The sequence below is a fragment of the Chamaea fasciata genome, unplaced genomic scaffold (assembly GCF_029207755.1).
Source record: "Chamaea fasciata isolate MVZ Bird 193981 ecotype frontalis unplaced genomic scaffold, bChaFas1.0.hap1 SCAF_3, whole genome shotgun sequence".
Taxonomy (NCBI): Eukaryota; Metazoa; Chordata; class Aves; order Passeriformes; family Sylviidae; genus Chamaea; species Chamaea fasciata.
In genome coordinates this window covers 72,359,313-72,378,679 of record NW_027094088.1, presented here as the reverse complement: position 1 = coordinate 72,378,679, position 19,367 = coordinate 72,359,313, and the positions used below count along the sequence as shown (strand labels likewise).

The 19,367-nt window shown below is 34.0% G+C and overlaps 1 protein-coding gene across 5 annotated transcripts in view; it reads left to right on the top strand.

Annotated features, from left to right (window-relative positions):
* Nucleotides 1-19,367, top strand: part of GRIK2 (glutamate ionotropic receptor kainate type subunit 2) — a 365,936-nt gene that overhangs the window by 262,781 nt on the left and 83,788 nt on the right. For 3 of the 5 annotated variants that reach the window (XM_066179492.1, XM_066179493.1, XM_066179491.1), the window contains 2 exons: nucleotides 9,461-9,579; nucleotides 13,288-13,505. In XM_066179492.1, the coding sequence (XP_066035589.1) occupies nucleotides 9,461-9,579; nucleotides 13,288-13,505 (337 nt within the window). Of the gene's footprint in view, nucleotides 1-9,460; nucleotides 9,580-11,905; nucleotides 11,942-13,287; nucleotides 13,506-19,367 lie in introns of those variants that run through there. The other 2 variants (XM_066179494.1, XM_066179495.1) reach the window with 2 other exon arrangements.

Below are 19,367 nucleotides of genomic sequence, written 5' to 3'. Positions count from 1 at the left end.
GAAGAGTTAAAAGCTAAGAGTCTACATGAGTACTTCTCTTGAGTACGCTCCCACAAACACAACAGGTTATGGCTCTCAACTTGAAAGATTTTATTTTTCTTTATTTGGATTAAGTTTTATTTGAAAACATAAAAAATATCATGAACTGAAGAAGATGTTTCTCATCCAGGACTAGATATGGTATAGACTCCACAAAGCAAATAAGACATGCTTTTTTTCCTGGAGAAGGAGGCAAGTCTAATTTTATACATGACAAAACAAGTGAGAACAACAAATAGTATGGAAGGGTGGAAAGTGAAGAGGGTTGCACTGAGATACAGGGTTATTTCAGTTCATTTAATGTATATCTTCATAGTATGACTATTCCATCTGTATATTGCATTTTTTAAGCTTCTGTAAGTATTCCAGGAGTATCTGGAGAGGTAGCTGAAAGATGAAGGCTAAGATTTAGCTGAAGTAAAACAGGTTATAAAGGGAAGAAATTGTGTATGGAAAATAAGAGTCTATATTTGTGTGAATCCTCTTTTGTTTTTCTTTGTGACCTTCTAGCCATCAAAAGATATTCAGATGATTACTAATCTGTGTAATCTATGTGGAAGTACATTTTAGACTTTTTCTTTTGCTGGATATGTAAATATAGCTTTGTAGAATAACTCCAAGGTGATGGTTAGTTACCATTTAAATCTTATTGTAGCTTCTGGATGGGGCATGGGCAGGTTTTTTGTGTTGTGTGAGGGTGGGTGCTCAAACTGTTGACCAGAATTCAAATCTCATCTCCAAAAGGAGGATTCTTGGTATAGGAAGTAAGCCAATACTGTTTTGGGGGTTAACCTTGACTAAAGTCCAAAGGTTTCCCTAGGCACTCAAACCCTTCTGTAGCAGGATAAGGAGAGAAAATAGAATGAGCGCACTCATGGGTTGAGATAAAGGCAGGGAGTTGCTTACTGGTTGTTGTCATTGGCTGAAAAAAATTAGGAAAGTGAGAAATACAGACACTGATGCAACACCTTTCTTCCCCCCTCTTTTCCAAGTTTTACTTTAGTCCTTCACTCCAGGTTTCACTGCCCACTCCCAGACGGAGAAGGGAGCTTGAGGGGAAGTTTGTAGTCAGTACATAGTGGTTTCTCTCTCGCTTCTTGCCCACATATAAGTCCTTGCAATTTATATCCAGTACACTTACCCCAGCTTCCCCTTTCCATCTTCCTTAGCCGCCCTTTTTATGACTACTGGCCAAGGTTCAGTAGATGGACTTCTATCCTAGATTTTGACCTCTGAGAGAAGTGCCTTCCAAGTCAGAAGCCAAGCTCAAAACTGCTCAGGCTGAGGAGGGCTTGTAATCCAAAAGTCCCTTAGCTGGTTGGTTTAGTCACTATGTATGTTTAAGAGAGTTTTTCTGTTCTATGAGGCACAGGACTCACTAGAAGGCTCAGCACAGTTAATCAGAGGCACAAGCTTTGCATCCCTGGACTAGGCATATGCTTATGATGCTCTGGCCTCTGTTTCTAAACATTTTCTGTTGTATAGTTGCAGGCCTGGGAGAGTCACCCTTCAAGATGAGCTTAAAAATCATGAGAAAAGGGTGTGCAAGACCAGGGCACTCCTGAAGGCAGAAAATGATGAAGTCATATACATACAACTTAGCAACCTCTATAAATATGAGTGTATTATCAACACTTCTACCATTCTACGCAAAACTGAACATCATACCAGCTTATACCAGCTGCTAGGAAGAAATTTGACTCTATCCCAGTGAAAAAGAATTTACAAATTTCTTGAAATTTAAGTATTTCTAAAGATAAGGATTTTCCAAAGTGGTCAATTTTTTATTTCTTCCATTTTTTTTCAATATACTCAGGGAGAACATTTATGGATAAACAAAAATAGTTTTCTCTGGCAAAGAAGTAAGAATTTTCTATGAAACAGCTAAATGTAGGCTATTTAAAAGGAAAATGCGAATTAAAATATTAGAAGTATTGTGAATAATCTGTTTTTTAAAATAGCACTGAATTATTACTATTGAGTCAGGGGAATAAAGGAATATAAATGAAGATTCTAAGATTCTCAGGTATGTTAAGAGCCTAAAGAGCAAAACATACAAAGGGGAAAATAATTTTGGAGACATCATTTTACTCATGTCACCAAAAAGGGGGCAAAATGTTTTCTAACACAATGAATACTCTACTTTTCTGAGTTGTCCCTCAGATACAGAACTCAGGAAAAGTGGTTAATCTTGTGGAAACTAAAAAGGAAGCAACTCTTTTAACATCTCCCCTACCACACCATACTTGAGATGTCACAGAATTTATCCTAGAATAGTTTCTGTAAGACTTTAATGTATTTAGCAGCAGTCGGGACACACTGATTTTGGGAGAAGTCTACAATCATTGTGACGTTCACATACATTAAAAATAGTTATTTAAAATAGGTTTTCTTCAGATTCTTGACTGTCATTTAATATTTAACTCTATCGACATTTCTTCTGTTCAAGAAATGGATGGACTAATGTTCTGGAAATTGAAGTTATGTAAGAACTGCCCCAGCCTGTATTTCTTTGGATTTAAGAGCAGGACTGGTAGCTAATACAGCAGTAAAACCTGAAAAATTCAAAAATCATGAAACATCCCCTATTGCTTGGTTATAATACTCCTATAGGATTCATACTGCTTATAGTAGAAGTTTATGAAACAATTTTTGTATTATTTGCTTGTAAGATAATTTGGTTTAGTCTTTTTTGTCTTTTTTTTTTTTTTTTTTTTTTTTTTTTTTTTTTTTTTTTTTTTTTTTTTTTTTTGTATTAGCCAGGAAGCTTGAGTTGTATAAAAATGGGACAAGATGTATTGATTCATATAATGAAGATTTTGGTTCTGATCCTGAAGTAGCTTGTGTATTTGTATTTTATCCCCGACTCAATTGGATTTTTAACAGAATCTTATCTATGTTTAAAATTAATAGTGCTTATAAGCAATTTAAAGATGTAGGGGATAAACATATAGAGCAAAGATCAGTAAAGTCTGTAAAGGACTTGCCAATGAATCTTGTGCTTTCTAGACTTTAGATTGAATGATATCACCTAAACTTAGAAGACTTATATTCTTCTAGCAATATAAAATGTCCTTTACATTAGGTTAAATTTCTAGTCAATGGAGAGGTGATAATGACTCAATGCAACTGCTTTAGACGGGGATTTGTTTGTTTGTTTGTTTGTTTGTTTGGGTTTTTTTTGTTTTTTTTTTGTTTTTTTGTTTTTTTGTTTTTTTTTTTTGTGTATAAAAGAGGTTTTAGATGATTAGTCCTTGTCAGGAAGCAGCAAAAGCATGGCAGCAATATGAGGGAAGATGATGTGGAAGATGAGCACAATGCAAGCAAGGCAATTACTGTACTGAGAAATGTATCTGAGCGGGGCGGGTGTGTTGGTAATAACAGTCTCTGTTTACAGCCCAGAAGTCATCAGGTGTGGCAGTGAATGTGACAGGTGAGACAGTGAAGGAGCCAAACAAAAATATCAGTTTTTCTAAAAGCCACAATTTAGAAAAAAAAAAAAGAAAAAGAAATGGAGGCCTTAATAAAGAGAACTAGTAATATATTTTATTCTTAAGTAGTCTAGTATGTTCTAATAAAACATCTATCTCATATCCTGGATATTCTTGAAAACGTTTTGAAATATTGTAATTTGTCAGTTCTTATTCAGTAAGATATGGATTGAGGGTGTTGTCCTGCACAGAAACCCTGTAAAACAATGACTAGAAGAATAATTCTTGCACTTTGCTCTAGTGTATGGGAGAATGTGTAATTTTCTAGAGCTGAGATTAGACCTGATAGTTTGTTGTGTTCAGCAATAGCCAGCACTGGATCAGTGTGTTCATCAGTTCATGAAGAAGATAGGGTAAGATTCTTTTGATTTATCAATTTCTGGTCATTAGATGAAGCCTTACAGCTTGTGAAATCTTTGTTTTAAAATGGTTTTGCAGTGAAACCTGTTGTCTGCTCACTTCTTGATCTGATTGCGCAAAAGAGATGTCTATGTGCATGTAAGTGGGTAATCATATTTTCTTTATTTTTCTTCATTGACCTAATGCAGAGAAAAGTGAGGAAATTTGACAGGTTTGAAATAATGATGGAATAGTATGCACAGTGCAACTTTGTGCTGTGTCTGTGGCATATATTGCTGAGCTATGCAGAATGTGTTGGTCACATCATGTTCTAGATAATATTTTTGTAATGCTGTTTAGTCCTAATTTATTTACATGCTCATTTTAAAAAACACAATAGTTACATGGTGTTTGAAATATCACTGAAAATAATGTAATTCAAATAAACAAAGCACAACTATTAGTAAATAATCTCATTAGTCCCTTAAATTATACTTGCATCATACCTCTTTGCAATCATATTTTCTTTATGTCCCTTGCCTACATTCAGAATTCCATGGGTTTAGGGAAGTATTCTATCTGACTGCATAAGACCAAGAATTAGGTTTATTATGTTTGATTGTTGTCTTGCAATTTCAACTATCTTGTAGAGCACAATTTTTTCTTAGCCTTTCCATAGTTGTTATATAGCTTCTATTTGGGTCAGAACAGAAGGCAGTATAATGTCAGAGATAAGGATGAAAAATTTTGTCAATATGTATTTTAAAATAAGAATTGAAGTCCAGGCACTGTAATGGTAGCTGATAACTCTCATAAACTTTTAGCTAAATATTCAGGATCAACCTGTGTTTTAAAAATCTCTTGTGTTTTGCTTTTTTTATCTTAAGTGAAAAAAGTAAAATAAAAAATAAAAATAAAATAATTAGAAAAAAAAAAAAAAAAGAAAAAAGAAAAAAGGCTATTTAAGACCTTCCGGAAAAGTTCTCTATAAGAATTTAACAGGTAGCATGCTGAATATGATTGAATGACACTACCTGATACCTGTTTTGCAAATATTTGAAAGTGACACACAAAACTTGAATGGCCTGTGCATATTACTAATGGGTCCAAGTGGTGTTTTTCCCACAGTGAGTATCCCTACTGGTTTAAGTTCTGTTCTGTGTAATATTCCTAGGCAGCTGTGTTTTGGTATAATGAAAATGCAATTACAAATATTACTCCACTAGTCCATTTTCTCTTCTCTCTAAATTGCAGTTTTGGGTTTTCTGCTCCTTATAACAAGTTGCATTTCTCTGCGGAAGATACAGCTTAAATTAAAAATGTCTTTATCTCCAGATATTACAGTCTGTATTAAGAATATCTATTAATTTGCTTTTAAAACCTAGTACTAATTTCATCCTATCATCAGAGATAAACTGAAACTATTGAAATTGGTGAAGGGTACCTTTTACACATTCTAAGCAGTTTTGAATCGAGTTGATTTGTATAGGACATGCCGGACAACACCTTTTATGAAAGCAACTGAAAGCAGTAGTCAACGTGTGTGAAAGGATGCACTGCTCTGAGTGTAGTTGGTGTACAAAACCCTGGATCTACAATAACATCTAAGGTCCGTGGCTCTCTGTAAGACTGTGTTTTTATTTACAGACCCAAACTGCAGAAACTGTTCTAGTATATCCAGAATAAGTAATTTCTCCTCCTGAGTTTGTCTCAAACTGGACACTGGAAGGGAGGAGTGGGTGCCTGCAGGTCAAGAATTAACAGAATCTTATAACATCCTCACAAGACTCCCTGTGCCACAAGCACACAAAATCAAGCTCCTAAATTAAAAGAGAAGCATGAATGCTAGCAGTAGATCACAGTTAATATTATGACAGGTTCTGAAGTTAAACAGGCTTATGGAGCTTAATCAGATCACCAGTGGTGGCTCCAGAGCTGATCTAGCTGGTAGGGTGTCCAGGGTCCTGTGGGCACCATCTGGTCTTCATGGAGGTACCTTTTTATAGCTATGTTTCTCCATCCTGGAGATAAATTTCTTGCTTTCTATACAAATTAGTTACGAGGTGCAGATTGTTCTTCCAGACCTTTCTGAAAATAGGTCTGAGGGCTTAGGAGGTCTTTGGTCTTGATCCACCTGTGTAGGGTCAGCTTTTGATCAATTGATCAATGGACTACACGTCTGCTTTTTGACCTCTGTCTTGTGCTTGAACTGCACTGTGTTGTGCTTATTCTCAGGAGCCAGAACAAGGACAGTTAGCTCAGGAAATGCTGTTGTATCTCCAATGTACCCCTTCTCCAGTCACATCATGTTCTTTATCATAACACATTCTTACCAACAAGCTTTGGTTGGCTCCATAACTATTCAACTATAGATGTTTTAGACACATTCATAAGATCCCTTGTCTTCTGGGCTTCTTCACTATAATTTCAAATGGTGTGTGAATACAGAGTATTATAAATTATAGTCTGTGTCAAATAATTTGCAGTTCTGAAGTAGCTCTGTCTGGTCATTGGGAGCACTAATTTTAATTTCTAATATCATGGTATATTCCTAAAGTGGAATTAAATTTAACACAAATCTTTCCTTCCTCTGGATTGCTGAGATAGTTGACTTTTAAACATTATTTGCACTAGCCAATAATTTTTGGAAAGTACTTATATTTTTTCATTGAGTTGCAGCAATTAGGAAAACTGAAACTCAGGTCTTGTAAAGTTCATTTATAGTCTATTTTTTCAAGTATTTCAGGCACCTGAAGGTGTTAGAGATAAAGAGACTGTATCTGAAATGTTAGAATAAACACTAATAGAAATGGGTAAATGGGAAGACTACCTGTTATCAGTGGTCAGAAAAACCAATCTTCAAAATGACATCTGTTCACTGAAGTTTCCTTTTTGCTTTATGCTTGTTCTTGATTGAACTAATACTCTGCATTTAATTAGTAGGATTATAGTCCATTAATCAAGGAAAGCGATTATTCTCATAATATCATTTATTGTACCGCATTTAAATACTGTGATCAGGCAGAAGGAATTTTCCTAAAGGTCACTTTTAGGAACCTGATCATAAGAGAAGCGGGTCAAAACCGGTGGTGTTCTTTATACTTGGAAACAAGGGAGGTTCTAGCCTGACTTAAAGAAAAAAGTTGTTTTGATAATTAAACATGGGAAAGTTTTTCCAAGGAAGATGTGGAATTCTTGTCTTTGGGCACTTTTGAGACCTGAATGAACAGTCCCTTATTGTGAAATAGTGGATGTTGCCTTGAGCAGGATCCTGGCTTATGAAACGTTCTAGGTGAACCTACAACTCTGTGAATATTTGTGGATATTTTTGAATATTTATTGCAATAGGCTAAACAGCATGAACCTTCTACACATATGTAGTACAAAAAACCCAAAAATAGATTGAAGGATCCATACCTGAAGATTTTCACACTAGACAATCTAATATCATAGATCATCCTTAAAATAAGGAAGAACAATATTTATCCATAATAAGCCAATAATTGTTTTCTTTACTTTGTAAGTAGAGAATTCTAAAACTGTAAGACTCAGATTGCATTGCTTCTTTTTCCTAAAGCCATCTTGTATGTCTTGTAGGTTGTTTCCTCCTTTTGTTACAACTGTGGACAATTTTCCCATGCTTCAAAATAACATAAAAATTATTAAATAAACCATCAGAACAAAAATTTAAAACTGCCAAGTTATGTTTTAGGTTGATCAGTAATTTCACAATCACTAAAAATAACACTTGAATATATATCTTTAAATAAAAAATATGTTTGCTTTTTCTAGAAAACATTGTCCTCACAAGGAAAAGGTGTTTTCTGATTCAATCTTCAAATATCTCTGAGCAAAAGAGATACTTCAGTTTCAATGAGTGCTTGGTTTCCAGGTTTTATTGGATTGACAACATGACATGAAAGATACTTAGATTTTTAATGAAGCAGTAAATTTCTGGTCTAGTTTTACTTTAAATTAATAGAAGAATTAAGGTCAAAATGTTTAATTCGAACTCAGTCAACATTTTTGAACAGAATGTGAGATTTACTTTGGAGATCCAAATGAAACAGTACTTTTCCAAGTAGGCACTTTTAAGACGAGAGGTGTTCTAACATTACATTAAGAGCTTCAAAGTGGAACATTTGATTTTCTGTATTATAGTGTGTTTGAAACACTATTGTGAAGAAAATTCTATTTTTCAAAGTCACAGATGAATTATTCAGATATCTTTGCTTATAAGATACATCAAAAAAGTTCTTTCATAATGCCCTCCTATAAGAGGGTTTTTTAACAGAGTGGCTTTAATGATTTGAGAAATTGTAAAAACATGTTAATATTGATTTAATAATTAAAATCTGTAATATTTTTAATTATTGTGCTGGTGTCCTGTGCTAGTTCCATTCTTCTGTGTTGCAGTGATTTTCATTTTTTTCACTCAAATATCTTATGCACATGCATTAACTTGCATTCATTATCAAAGATTTGAAGACATGATTTAAGCATAAAATAAAAGCCCCTCTCAACATTGTTCCTCCAACTCCAGGCATGGTGATTAAAACTCTTAAATGATTAGAATAATCCTGCACATTGGAATTAAAATTTAAAGTTCTACAAAATATCCTGAGGAAGAGGGAACTGAAAATCTTGTTTTTACGAAAGAAATTGTAACAAAGAATAATTTATCTAGACATGTTTGCTTGTTTTAGCTACAATTGATAAAATAGCATTTAGATATGAACTGGTCATAATGCACAGCAATTGAAAAGTCACGAATTAAAATTGATTGTATATAATCTGCTTTTAATCTATTGCCAGACTGAGGCGTCTTTCTACTATCTTTGCTCTATTTATTTTTGAGATAATTAATTTGTTGTCTTTTCCTTTATCTTTTTTTTTTTTTCTTTCTTTCTTTCTTTCTTTTCCCAGAGCCTGGCCCTGCAAGGTGCTTGTGAGTGTCCCCAGCTTCTTTTGGAAAACCTTTCCAGGGATGCTACTGTGCACCTCACAGGACAGGATGCAATTCCTTATTTTGCTATAGTATTTTTTTTTTCTGTGAATTGTAGTGTTTGTTAGCCTTGTTTGGTGATTAACAATGCCACTTTTACTGCTAACTATTTATTTTCTGTTATATACATTATTTGTAATTTTGATGAGAAAAAATATTTTGCCTGATGCATTTTTTTCTTGTTAATTTCTGTGATTTAAACATTAATTTTCTTTTAAGATGCAAAATACTGACACAGTGGTTATAAAAACATAATCTTAAATGGGACCAATTTTCTGTAATTCTATTGGTGTCAATAGAAGAATAAGTGCTTTGATGTTTACAGGTGGCACTTGGAACCTTTCAGAGCCAATCTGTATGAAAATTTATCACTATCAGGAGCAGTTAAGAATGTTAATCTTCAGTATTGTTCTTCCTTTTAATATTGCTGTTAATTATAATGCAATCACACTGTAAAAACTTTCAATCACTATTTTCTTTATAACCTCTCTTGTTTTTCTTTTTCTTTTACAGCAGATTTGCTGGATAGACTTTGTAATGGCTACAATTTAAATCTGCTCTTTTTTCTTTCTGTCAATTACCACAGGTTTAGTCCCTATGAGTGGTATAACCCACATCCTTGCAACCCCGATTCAGACGTGGTGGAAAACAATTTTACCTTGCTAAATAGTTTCTGGTTTGGAGTTGGAGCTCTCATGCAGCAAGGTATACGACTCAGTCTGCTCTTCCTCTTGGGCACCATGTCCCACTTTTTGCTGGGGGTAACAGCTCTCTGGCGCAAGTCACTGGCATGGGTGCCTCTGTGCATGTAGTCATAAACCAGCTTTCTTATTATTATCCAGACATTCCCAGCACCTTAGGAATTAGTCTGAAGACAGATAAAAAATTTAAAACTTAAAAAAGTACAGCACAGTCTTGTACTTTATTTCCTAAACAGGAAAACCTTACTGCATAATTAAATTAGCTAATCTATCCATTACCTAAAAATTCTCAATTTTAACAACCTAAAATAGAGTATATCTTTGTCAGATAAAAGTAAATTGTAAAAATGCATAACTTACTTAATTTTGGTCTAGAAATTTTTCAACTACAGGAAGATTTTATCTAGTAGCTAGAACCTGTAAAATAAAATTATATAGGAGATTTAATCCTGTCCAGCCACAATTTATATTTTTAAAATCAGAATGACCATTCTTAAAGATTTAAATAAAAAGTCAATATTCAATTATCCATGCACTGAGAAACTGATGCCATTGCTGACAATAAAATTGGCAGCTGTGTAACCATATTGCTCAGACTAAAACCAGCAACCAGTTTTAACTATAAGTGTCTTAGTAAAACACTTAAGCAAATTCTTAAAAATCCATAATTTCCTTGCTGTATTCCTTTTTACTTTGAAAGCATACCAAATATATAGATCCATAAAAATATATCACCATTTTATTACCCTTTTCCATAAGGATTTGAACACAGTCATATAATATCAGACACATTTGTATAGCACAGATTCAGTTTTTGCTCTGACTTTTCACTGGACAGTATACTGTAATACAAAAGATTGTTAGTCCTGTCCAAGAGCCATTAAAAGGAATGACTTTTCTTTCTGGAAAAAAACCCACTGCACATCCCCCCAAAAAATCAAAGAAAATGTTGGCAAGAACGAGTGCATATTGGTAGAGTTGTTTTAGTGGATATACTTGAGCAATAATTTTTAAAACTTCCCATTATAAGTACATCAACCATAAATAAATCCTGGGTTTAATTCATCAAATGATTTCATGAAGATTTCCTGTAACTGCAGTAAATGTTCTGTCGTATGTCAGCTTGGTAGGCTTAAAAAGTCTAATGTTTCAGCAAAAAGAGTACTGTGCTCAGGAAAACATGAATTAATAGGTAAAAAGAAATCAGGATTTCAAATCAGAAGTAAAAATACATCTATAGTTGGCTAAGGGTTTACTATCAACTAGGTTGCCAATATACATTTCAAGAAATTATATAGTTGAAGCACAATTGCCTAATACATGTTTGTAAGATAATAATTGATTTTAAGGAAGCTATCAAAAATGGGATGCTGAACAAAAGAAGGTATTTTGAATTCCATTCACAGCTCGTTGGAACATCTATCAATGCTGAGTTTTATTTCTTCTGTGGCTGTAATCTTCTTCATATTTCTGGAGGATGGAAAGCCATTTAGATTCTCACATCTTTTTGCAAGAAAAAGGTGTTTTAGTCTGGAACACTTAAACATTGTTTTTGAGAATCAAAATAAGAAAAAACCCCAACCTTCATTTTAAAAGATATCTTTGGAGGATAATAGTTTTCCTTGAAGAAAATTAAGAATTAAGGCTGACTCTCTGTCCTTGCCTTATATTTTTTTACCCTTACTGAGTTCATCCTTTAATAAACCTTAACGGCACCATTTTAAGGATGCAGTATCATTCTTGATTTTGATGATTACTGTAAAAAAATTCTCAAAAACCTAAAGTCACCTAAAATTAGGCTTTTAGAAAAGCATAGAAGTTCTCATCTAATAGCAGTAACTTTCCACTAGCGACAATATAGAAACACTTGGGCCATACTCAACTTATTAATGCTCCTTCTTAACAAAAGATTTACTTAGTGCTGGAGGGTACATGACAGAGGAAACTCATAGGTGTCTTGCTGGCACCTCTCGCTCCCAGGAAACTGTGGGATATGGTGCTGGACATGACGTTACCTTGGGTACATGACAGTCAGCCCCTGACCAGGCTCTGTTTCATGGGCCCAGGTGGCACTCGATTTCAGTCCTTGGTAAGGTATGAACTTGTGGTAACTGGGGTAACTGCGGCAAATGTCTCCACTCTGCTTTTCTTTCCAGTCCTCTCTGACTTTACTGCTGTTGGTTTTTAAAATGAAATGAGAGCAATTAAAAAGAGTTCATGATAGTGGGCTTGTTGGGAAATCTCTTAGTGTTATGGTGTCTAAGTGTCTGACTAACAGGGCCTAGGAGCAACTACATCAGACAGGTACTTTTCTACTTTTTCCCTTGCAGAATTCTAGGCAGAGTCTGGCGCTGGAGTTGGCTGTCATGTCCAAGTCTGTCAGCCTTTTTTGTTTGAAACAGCAAGGGTAAGATGAACTGCAGGGTAAGATGGGCTGTTTTTGAATACAGTAGTCCAGTTATGATACCACTTCTTTTTTCCTTTTCTTTTGTTTTCTTCCTCCCTTCCTCTCTCCCCACTCCTGTTCTTTTTTTGGCATTGAGTTTGGAAGTTTGACATAATCTTTCACCTATATGAAGATGTGTTACCTTGCTGGACCAGTTCCTTAACTAATTTGATATAAGCACTAAAATTTAACAGGAATAAAATAGTCCATCTTGCCTTCATTCCATTTTACCCAGGAGATTTAAGAGCCAACATAGTAACCAATTAACAAAAAGGGGTTGTTTCGGTACAATGATATAGTGGATATGGTGAAACTGTTTCCTTGAAAACAAGTTTCCAGATACTTCTAAAAGATCTTACATAAAGTTCTTAAAATGAAGCTTGAAATTGTTGATTTGACATCATTAGAAATTTCATTTCATTCAATTATAACATTATGGAAAACAATCCATACATGCTCATTTATAATAAATATTTGTAGTTGTATATTGCAGTGAATTTACTATTCCTATTTTTAGTAATTAGACACAAGAGGAGTTTATGTGCTTCAATTTGTCTCATTAGGCTCTAAATTAGCATTAAAAATTATGCAAATTACTATACAGTGTCTGTCTCCCCCTCTATTCTTTAGTGCCATGAGCAGGCAACTCCAGCAATGCATTATAATCTTTATCTAGTTTATGTATAGAAGTCTAATATTTTTATTGCTATTTTATTAAATTGAAGTTTGTGGCATAGCCACCCATATTTATATGAAATTGTGGGGCTAAACATAGACATGGGAGATGTTAATTTTTTAAAATCTAAGCATTTAATAAACTATCCTTTACAGCAATGCAAATGACAAAACTCAAGAGCATATTTAGAATAGATTTAGGATTTTGTTTTTCAGATATGAAATCCTTTCTTTCACATCTGGTACCTTCATCAATTGTTTATTTTTTCTGGAAAGCAAGTTGGAGTAATTGCTTTTTTTTTGCATTGGTATTTATATGTATATGTTTGGAAATTTTAGAATGGCACTGATCATTGAATCTCCCATTGCTATATTTTGATTCCCACAGCTCTAAAAAGATATGTTGTTATAAATTTAACCAGTTATTTTGCATTTCAGTTGTGTGTGTTTGTACAAGCAGTACATGTAAACCTGTATCTTAGAGATGATTTTGCACAGTGATTCCATCTCCCCACTGTGGCAAAAAGTGATGAACACTTATAAATTGTTTTCTGTGCATCCATTTCACCTTTCTCCCCTGGTTTTCGTTAGGTTCTGAGCTCATGCCTAAAGCCCTCTCCACCAGGATAGTGGGAGGCATTTGGTGGTTTTTCACACTTATCATCATTTCCTCGTACACTGCTAACCTAGCCGCCTTTCTGACAGTGGAACGTATGGAATCCCCTATTGATTCTGCTGATGATTTGGCCAAGCAGACAAAGATTGAGTATGGGGCAGTTGAAGATGGAGCAACCATGACTTTTTTCAAGGTAAGTTTTATATTCTGTCTGAGAAGATGCTATATCCTGATTTTGGGGGGAAAGCTTTTCCACCTTGTGGAGGGGCAGCTGGTGTGATTCCTGATGTTGTCAAAAACAAGTGAAGACCTTTCTTTTATGATTAAAAAGATAGCAAAAGAATCAAATGAAATATCTCTCACAGAAAAGAAAAAGTTTCTTTGATGACTTTCCTTTAAAGAATTGAATTTATAGCAATTTATACATAAAGAAACCTGAATACTTTGCTCAGACCTTCTATAGCTGTGTACAAGATAAAGCTTTGTCATAATTAAAGTTAGTTTTAATTCAGCAGCTTTATACTGAATTGTAGTCTTTACTCAAGAAGCTTTACTTTACAAAGGATATTAGTGACTCTACTGAGGAAAATTTTTGGACTTCATAATTTTGAGAAACTTCTGAATTAAATTTTGGGTCTGTGTAAAAAGCTCAGATTATCTCGTTTTTCTGTTCCTTTTAACCTGCTACTAAGATAATTCAATTTGAAATATAATGAAGTGAGATACTGAATTACAGGAAAACATTTCTTGTCTAGATTCATCAGGCACTTAAGCAGACTTTAATTAGTGGTAAGTATTTATGAAGGGAGAGAAAATGATTTTTTTCTCTAACTCCTTATGTTGGATAGCACAGGGGTGTCTCAGATCTTCCAGAGATGTGCTTAACACAATTTGCCTGATCTTAAGTAATTTCTGAAGACTTTTGGCTAATATGGTCTTGTTTTAAGAGTTATTATGGTTTCACCTAAAGTTCTACATTGGCTGTCACACTGGCATTTGTAATCGGCAAACTGAACACCAAGGTAGCTTTTAAACTGGTACAGAAATTAAGACTGTGTGCTCAATTTCTCTAATGAAATTCAGAGAGCACAAAATTTGTTTACATGTCAAGGTTAAATAATCTGTATTTAATCTTATGACCATAGACCTTGTACTCAATCAAAGTGTACAAATAGTTTTAATTTGAAAAATAAATAATTTCTGAGGCTTTCAGCTTCTTCGTGGAAATAAAAATCATTTAACTCCAATATCTCAGAATGCTTCAGGCTTCTTAATTTAAAACATGCATTGGGAATGTTCTGTGTATTCTCCTCAGAATACTTGTGGGAAAATGAGCTGATGAAATTGACAGAAGTAACTAATCAGTTAGAGATTCTTCATGTCAGGAAATATGTGAAGCAGTTAAAAGCAACAACATTGAAAGTTAAAATACTGAGTTTTTTAAAAGAGTCAAAATTACTTTTGTCTTGAGACATTAAGAAATAAAACAAGGTATTTATTGAATTACCAGAAAACACTATAGATATTTAACTTAATTTTACTATGACAGAAAATTTTGATCTAATTCTATTTCAGGTTCAAACTGTGGACACTGAAATATTAGGAAGCAACTTTAAATTTTTAGTTTTCCTTTTCATCCTTAGTTTTCTTATTCACCTTTATTTCTTTAATGTCCTTAATGTGGGTTTTCTAAGACTCTAAGTGCACAGAGACTATTCCTCTTTCTGTGGACTTTTTTCCCCTCTGGTACTCTCTTTTCTGCACAAATATTCCTTTCTGCTTTCTTCATTCTTCTGTTTACATTTGTCTAGATATATTTTGTGATTATCTAATATATTGCATCCAAGAACTAGAAAGGCCTTACATCTCATGAAATAGCATTTTCACATCCTTCACTGAAGATTTTTATTTGCAGTTGAAATAACCTAGACTTAAAGACAACAGATTTAGGATGTTAGATCATATAATTTAGTATTACTTTTTCTACATTAATGAATTCTCCTCCTTCACTACGAGTGAAAAAAGAGAAATCATAAGAAAACATTGGATTTCTTTATTCATCTGATAAATGTTCGGTCAAATTAAGGTTTATTCTATTTAACACATATATTTTCTGGAATTTTTGTGTGGACAGATCATGATTAGTAAGTGTTTTATGACATGAAACTGAACCAATAATTAAGAACTGTTCCAACTTGGAACCAACTGATTTGGAATATTTTTCTGCTCTTAACTGTCTCACCTAGTAGTAAATTAATTTATATTGTTTGCTACTACTATTATTATTTTTATTATTAATGGATATTATTTACCTAATGAAATTAATTTAAACTTAAGCCTGAGACATAGCTACATCTGTTCTTGCAGATTATCAATAAGTGAAACTCATGCTCAAATACAAAAGTAAATGAAAACTATATAATCCCATTGATTCATTCAGTGGTCTGAAGCAATGTCCAGCAGAACATTAGGGGTTTCTTGAAGTAAATGCTATTCTCTAGAGCTAGCTGTGTAAGGAATGTGAATTAATTATATATGTTTTCCATGAAAGATAAACCAAAACACCTATATACAGTCTTTAATAGTGAACTTCCTGGTAAAATTAGGTATTTTTACCTAATGATGTGGAGTAACCAGAAAATAAAGTACAATAATTTTGGTCAACATAGTATATCTGCATTTGCATGTTTTCAAAATATGCTTCTATTCTGCAAAAGCTAATCACTTCAGGAATGCAATTTCCTTACATAAAAAAGTGAAAATGCAAGAAATATTTTTTAAAATAAAACTTTAAGCGGAATTACATTACAAGATACTGCTAGAATTGAATATCTCATAGAGAATGCTAAAAAATACAAAAATGCATTTAGGTACAAGAGTCTGATAAAACAGTTATAATTCGTATATATTATATTCTCTGATATATAGATAACTGAATATCGGGTAGGAAGTGCCTTTTTGTATGGCATTAAGAAAAGTACTAATGAACTTTTGTGTCCTGTTCTAGTGATCACACTTTGAAAATATCCTTAAAATTGGAAAGAGTTCATTAAAGGTGAAAGAATTACTAGGTCTGAAAAAAAGCATTGCAGTTAGAGGCTAAAGATCTGTCTGTTTAATCTGCTGAAGAGAATGTTAAGAGGTGACTTGATCATGGTTTGCAAGTGCCTTAATGGGAATGAGACTTTTGACAGTAGATGACTCTCTAATCTAGCAGAAAAAGGCATAATGAGAGCCAGTGTTTCATAGCTGAAGTTAGGCAAATTCAGGCTAGAAATAAGGTGCTTTTTTTTAAGAGTGAGAGGCATTAACCACTGGTATAACTTATCCAGGAGTGGGTTGGATTCATCCATCACAGGCAGCCATTAAGAGGAAGGTACATACAACATAGTCCAAGCATGTTGTTCTTTTGGTTTAGAAATTACGCGATGAAACAGAAAGCCTTCATCATACAGGAGGTCAGGTCAGATTTTAGTAGAACTCTCGTACTTCAAAAATCTAAGACAGTATGAGTTCTGGGGTAGGGGTTGCACAAAGATAATTGAAAGGATAAATTTATCATCTGTGTGTATGTTCATCCTTAGTTACTTTTGTTTTAATGAGAGTGGATTGAGTAAAACAGTGGCACTGTGTTACAACAAGATATAAAGGCACCAGATGGTTTGCTAATGTTAAATGAAATTATCTTATCTTGGTAATAGTTATTAGTTGCAATCACAGTGAGGCTTGGTAGCTACCCACAAGACTGACAGTAATTTCTGCATGAATTAGCAATATAGCAGACCATTGAATGCTTTTCTCAAAAATACTTTGGAGCGTGGCCAAAGCTGTGTGGTGCTAAAACAAAAGAACCTATTATGAAGGGGAACCTAAATGGGCATCAGACAAACAAACTAAATACTGGATTAAAATCTCCTGAAGGTAAAATCTTGGAGAGCACATGGGATATATGTTGAAAGTGCTGTTACCCTTCTGAGTCAAATATCCCTGTGAAATAGCTTTGATGAAAAAGGAAAATGTTGTCTTCAGGGTTTTACTAGGTCCTTCATCTCATGCCTCCTCATGGTCTGAGAAACATGAATTAAACTCTTTTAGAAGCCAGAAAGCAAGGGGAAATTAAAGTGCTCTCTCCTCTTAAGATCTGCTTATCTGGTCTAAACATGGGAAGGAAATCATTTTACAACTCCATTATGTACCTGGTGGGTCTGCTCTGCTAATTCATTATGAGTAATAAAGAAAACCTTAGTATTGTCCAAGAATTAGAAGGAAAGATATATGAAAGTTCTAAGCCATATCTACTTTTAGGCTAGGAGTGTCCATTCCTGATATGTTCTTTGATGTTTCTCAAGTTATGGATGTTTATGACATTCTCTTCCTTTCTCTTGGCTGCTTTTGTCACTATTGACCACTTTCAAATTTCAAAAACCTCCTTTTTTTCCTGTTTGGAATAAAATAAAAAGCATTTATTATTTTCATGAAAGGTAGTGATCTCATACTAACTGTTTTTGGATGAAAAAAAACTCAGATTTTTTCATTGCCTCTGATTTCTGTGGTCTTTCAGTCTCTGTTTCTCACTTGGTTTTCTTGCTGAATGACAATTTTGAATTGAGAACAACAATATTAAAGTGCCCAACTTCTATTTGCATACCACAGTTCTCCACCCTCACACACAAGGTAGTTCAACACATATGCACATATGTGGTCTACAAAGTTAAGATATTTCTTGTCAGAAATATCTTAACATTGTGTAACTTAATATATAATATCTTAACAGAAGCTGTCACGTGCTTTTGTTTTTGCCATAATTTTTCATATCTGTAACTTTCAATGTCAGAATTTTGCTTTCTGGGTTTTAGTACAGTACCAGGTACAATGGAGCTTTTCTTACTTACGGTTACTAGACTCTCCATACCAAATAGTAAAAACCAAAGTTCTTTTCCATTCTCTAATAGCAGTAAATTAGTGTAATTACTCCTGTACACAAATTAAAGGTATTCTCAGCTCCCTGTAAGACATGTATTTTATACTCTTGTTTTGTTGAGAAGGAAGCTGAGGCACTAAATGGGATAGCATCTTTTTCAAGATCACTTGGTGAAAGGCAGATAGGGAACTAATTCTGGTGAAAGTTAGACTGAGGACTAATTCAGGAAAGCTGACTCACATACCTTAGAATTATCTAGTAGACTGACTATTCTGTTTACCATTTACATTTGCCAGCTTCTTTGCTTTTCTTCTTTAGGATCAAGTTTTGTACTCCAGCTCTACTTTTCTACAATATATTTCATTTCTTCCTGCATTGCTTTCTTTCTATAAAGAGCCATGCTGCTCACCCTTTTAGTCCTTTTCCTTTCCCCCCATGCTCTCACATTTTACTCTAGCCATTTCGTTGCCACCTCTCAGAGGAAATTTAGAGGAGCAACAATTCAGCAGTCTTTGTCCATCTTACCCTTCCACATTCTCAGCCTGTTGTCAAAAGAAATGGCATTAAGCTCTACCTATACATTACAAAGTCTCAGGAACAGTCTCTTGAAGATGAAGGAAAGAGTTATAGGGGAAATTTCCCACTGCTTGCAACTGGAGTACAAATGACAGATTCTGTGGCATAAACAGAAGAACAGCAGCAAGAATAAAGGTATTAATGTCATTCATTTGTCAAGTATGAGGTTGGCACTGATGTGCACAAAGCCAGTACTTCAATGGGATTTTCAAGCCTGGGTTTAAACACTGTAATAGGAAAAAAAATATTTATTTCTTTAACAAGTAAGGATGCACTACGAACGCATTGGTATACACACACAGAGAACCTTTAGTTTAATGCTTCAAATGACACACCATGACATTTGGCAGTGTGTGTTAATTATTTGGTGCAATTGTTGCAACTCAAAGATGAGAAAAGTACTGCTTATGAGTTTCTCAAATATCCAGTGACTGGCAGTGACTAATGGAAAACAACCTTTTGAGTCATAGCTTTCATGTACTAATTTTGATAATGCATAAACAATAATTGGCAGCAGATACTACTGATACATGTTTAGTTTGATTTAATGATATTTAA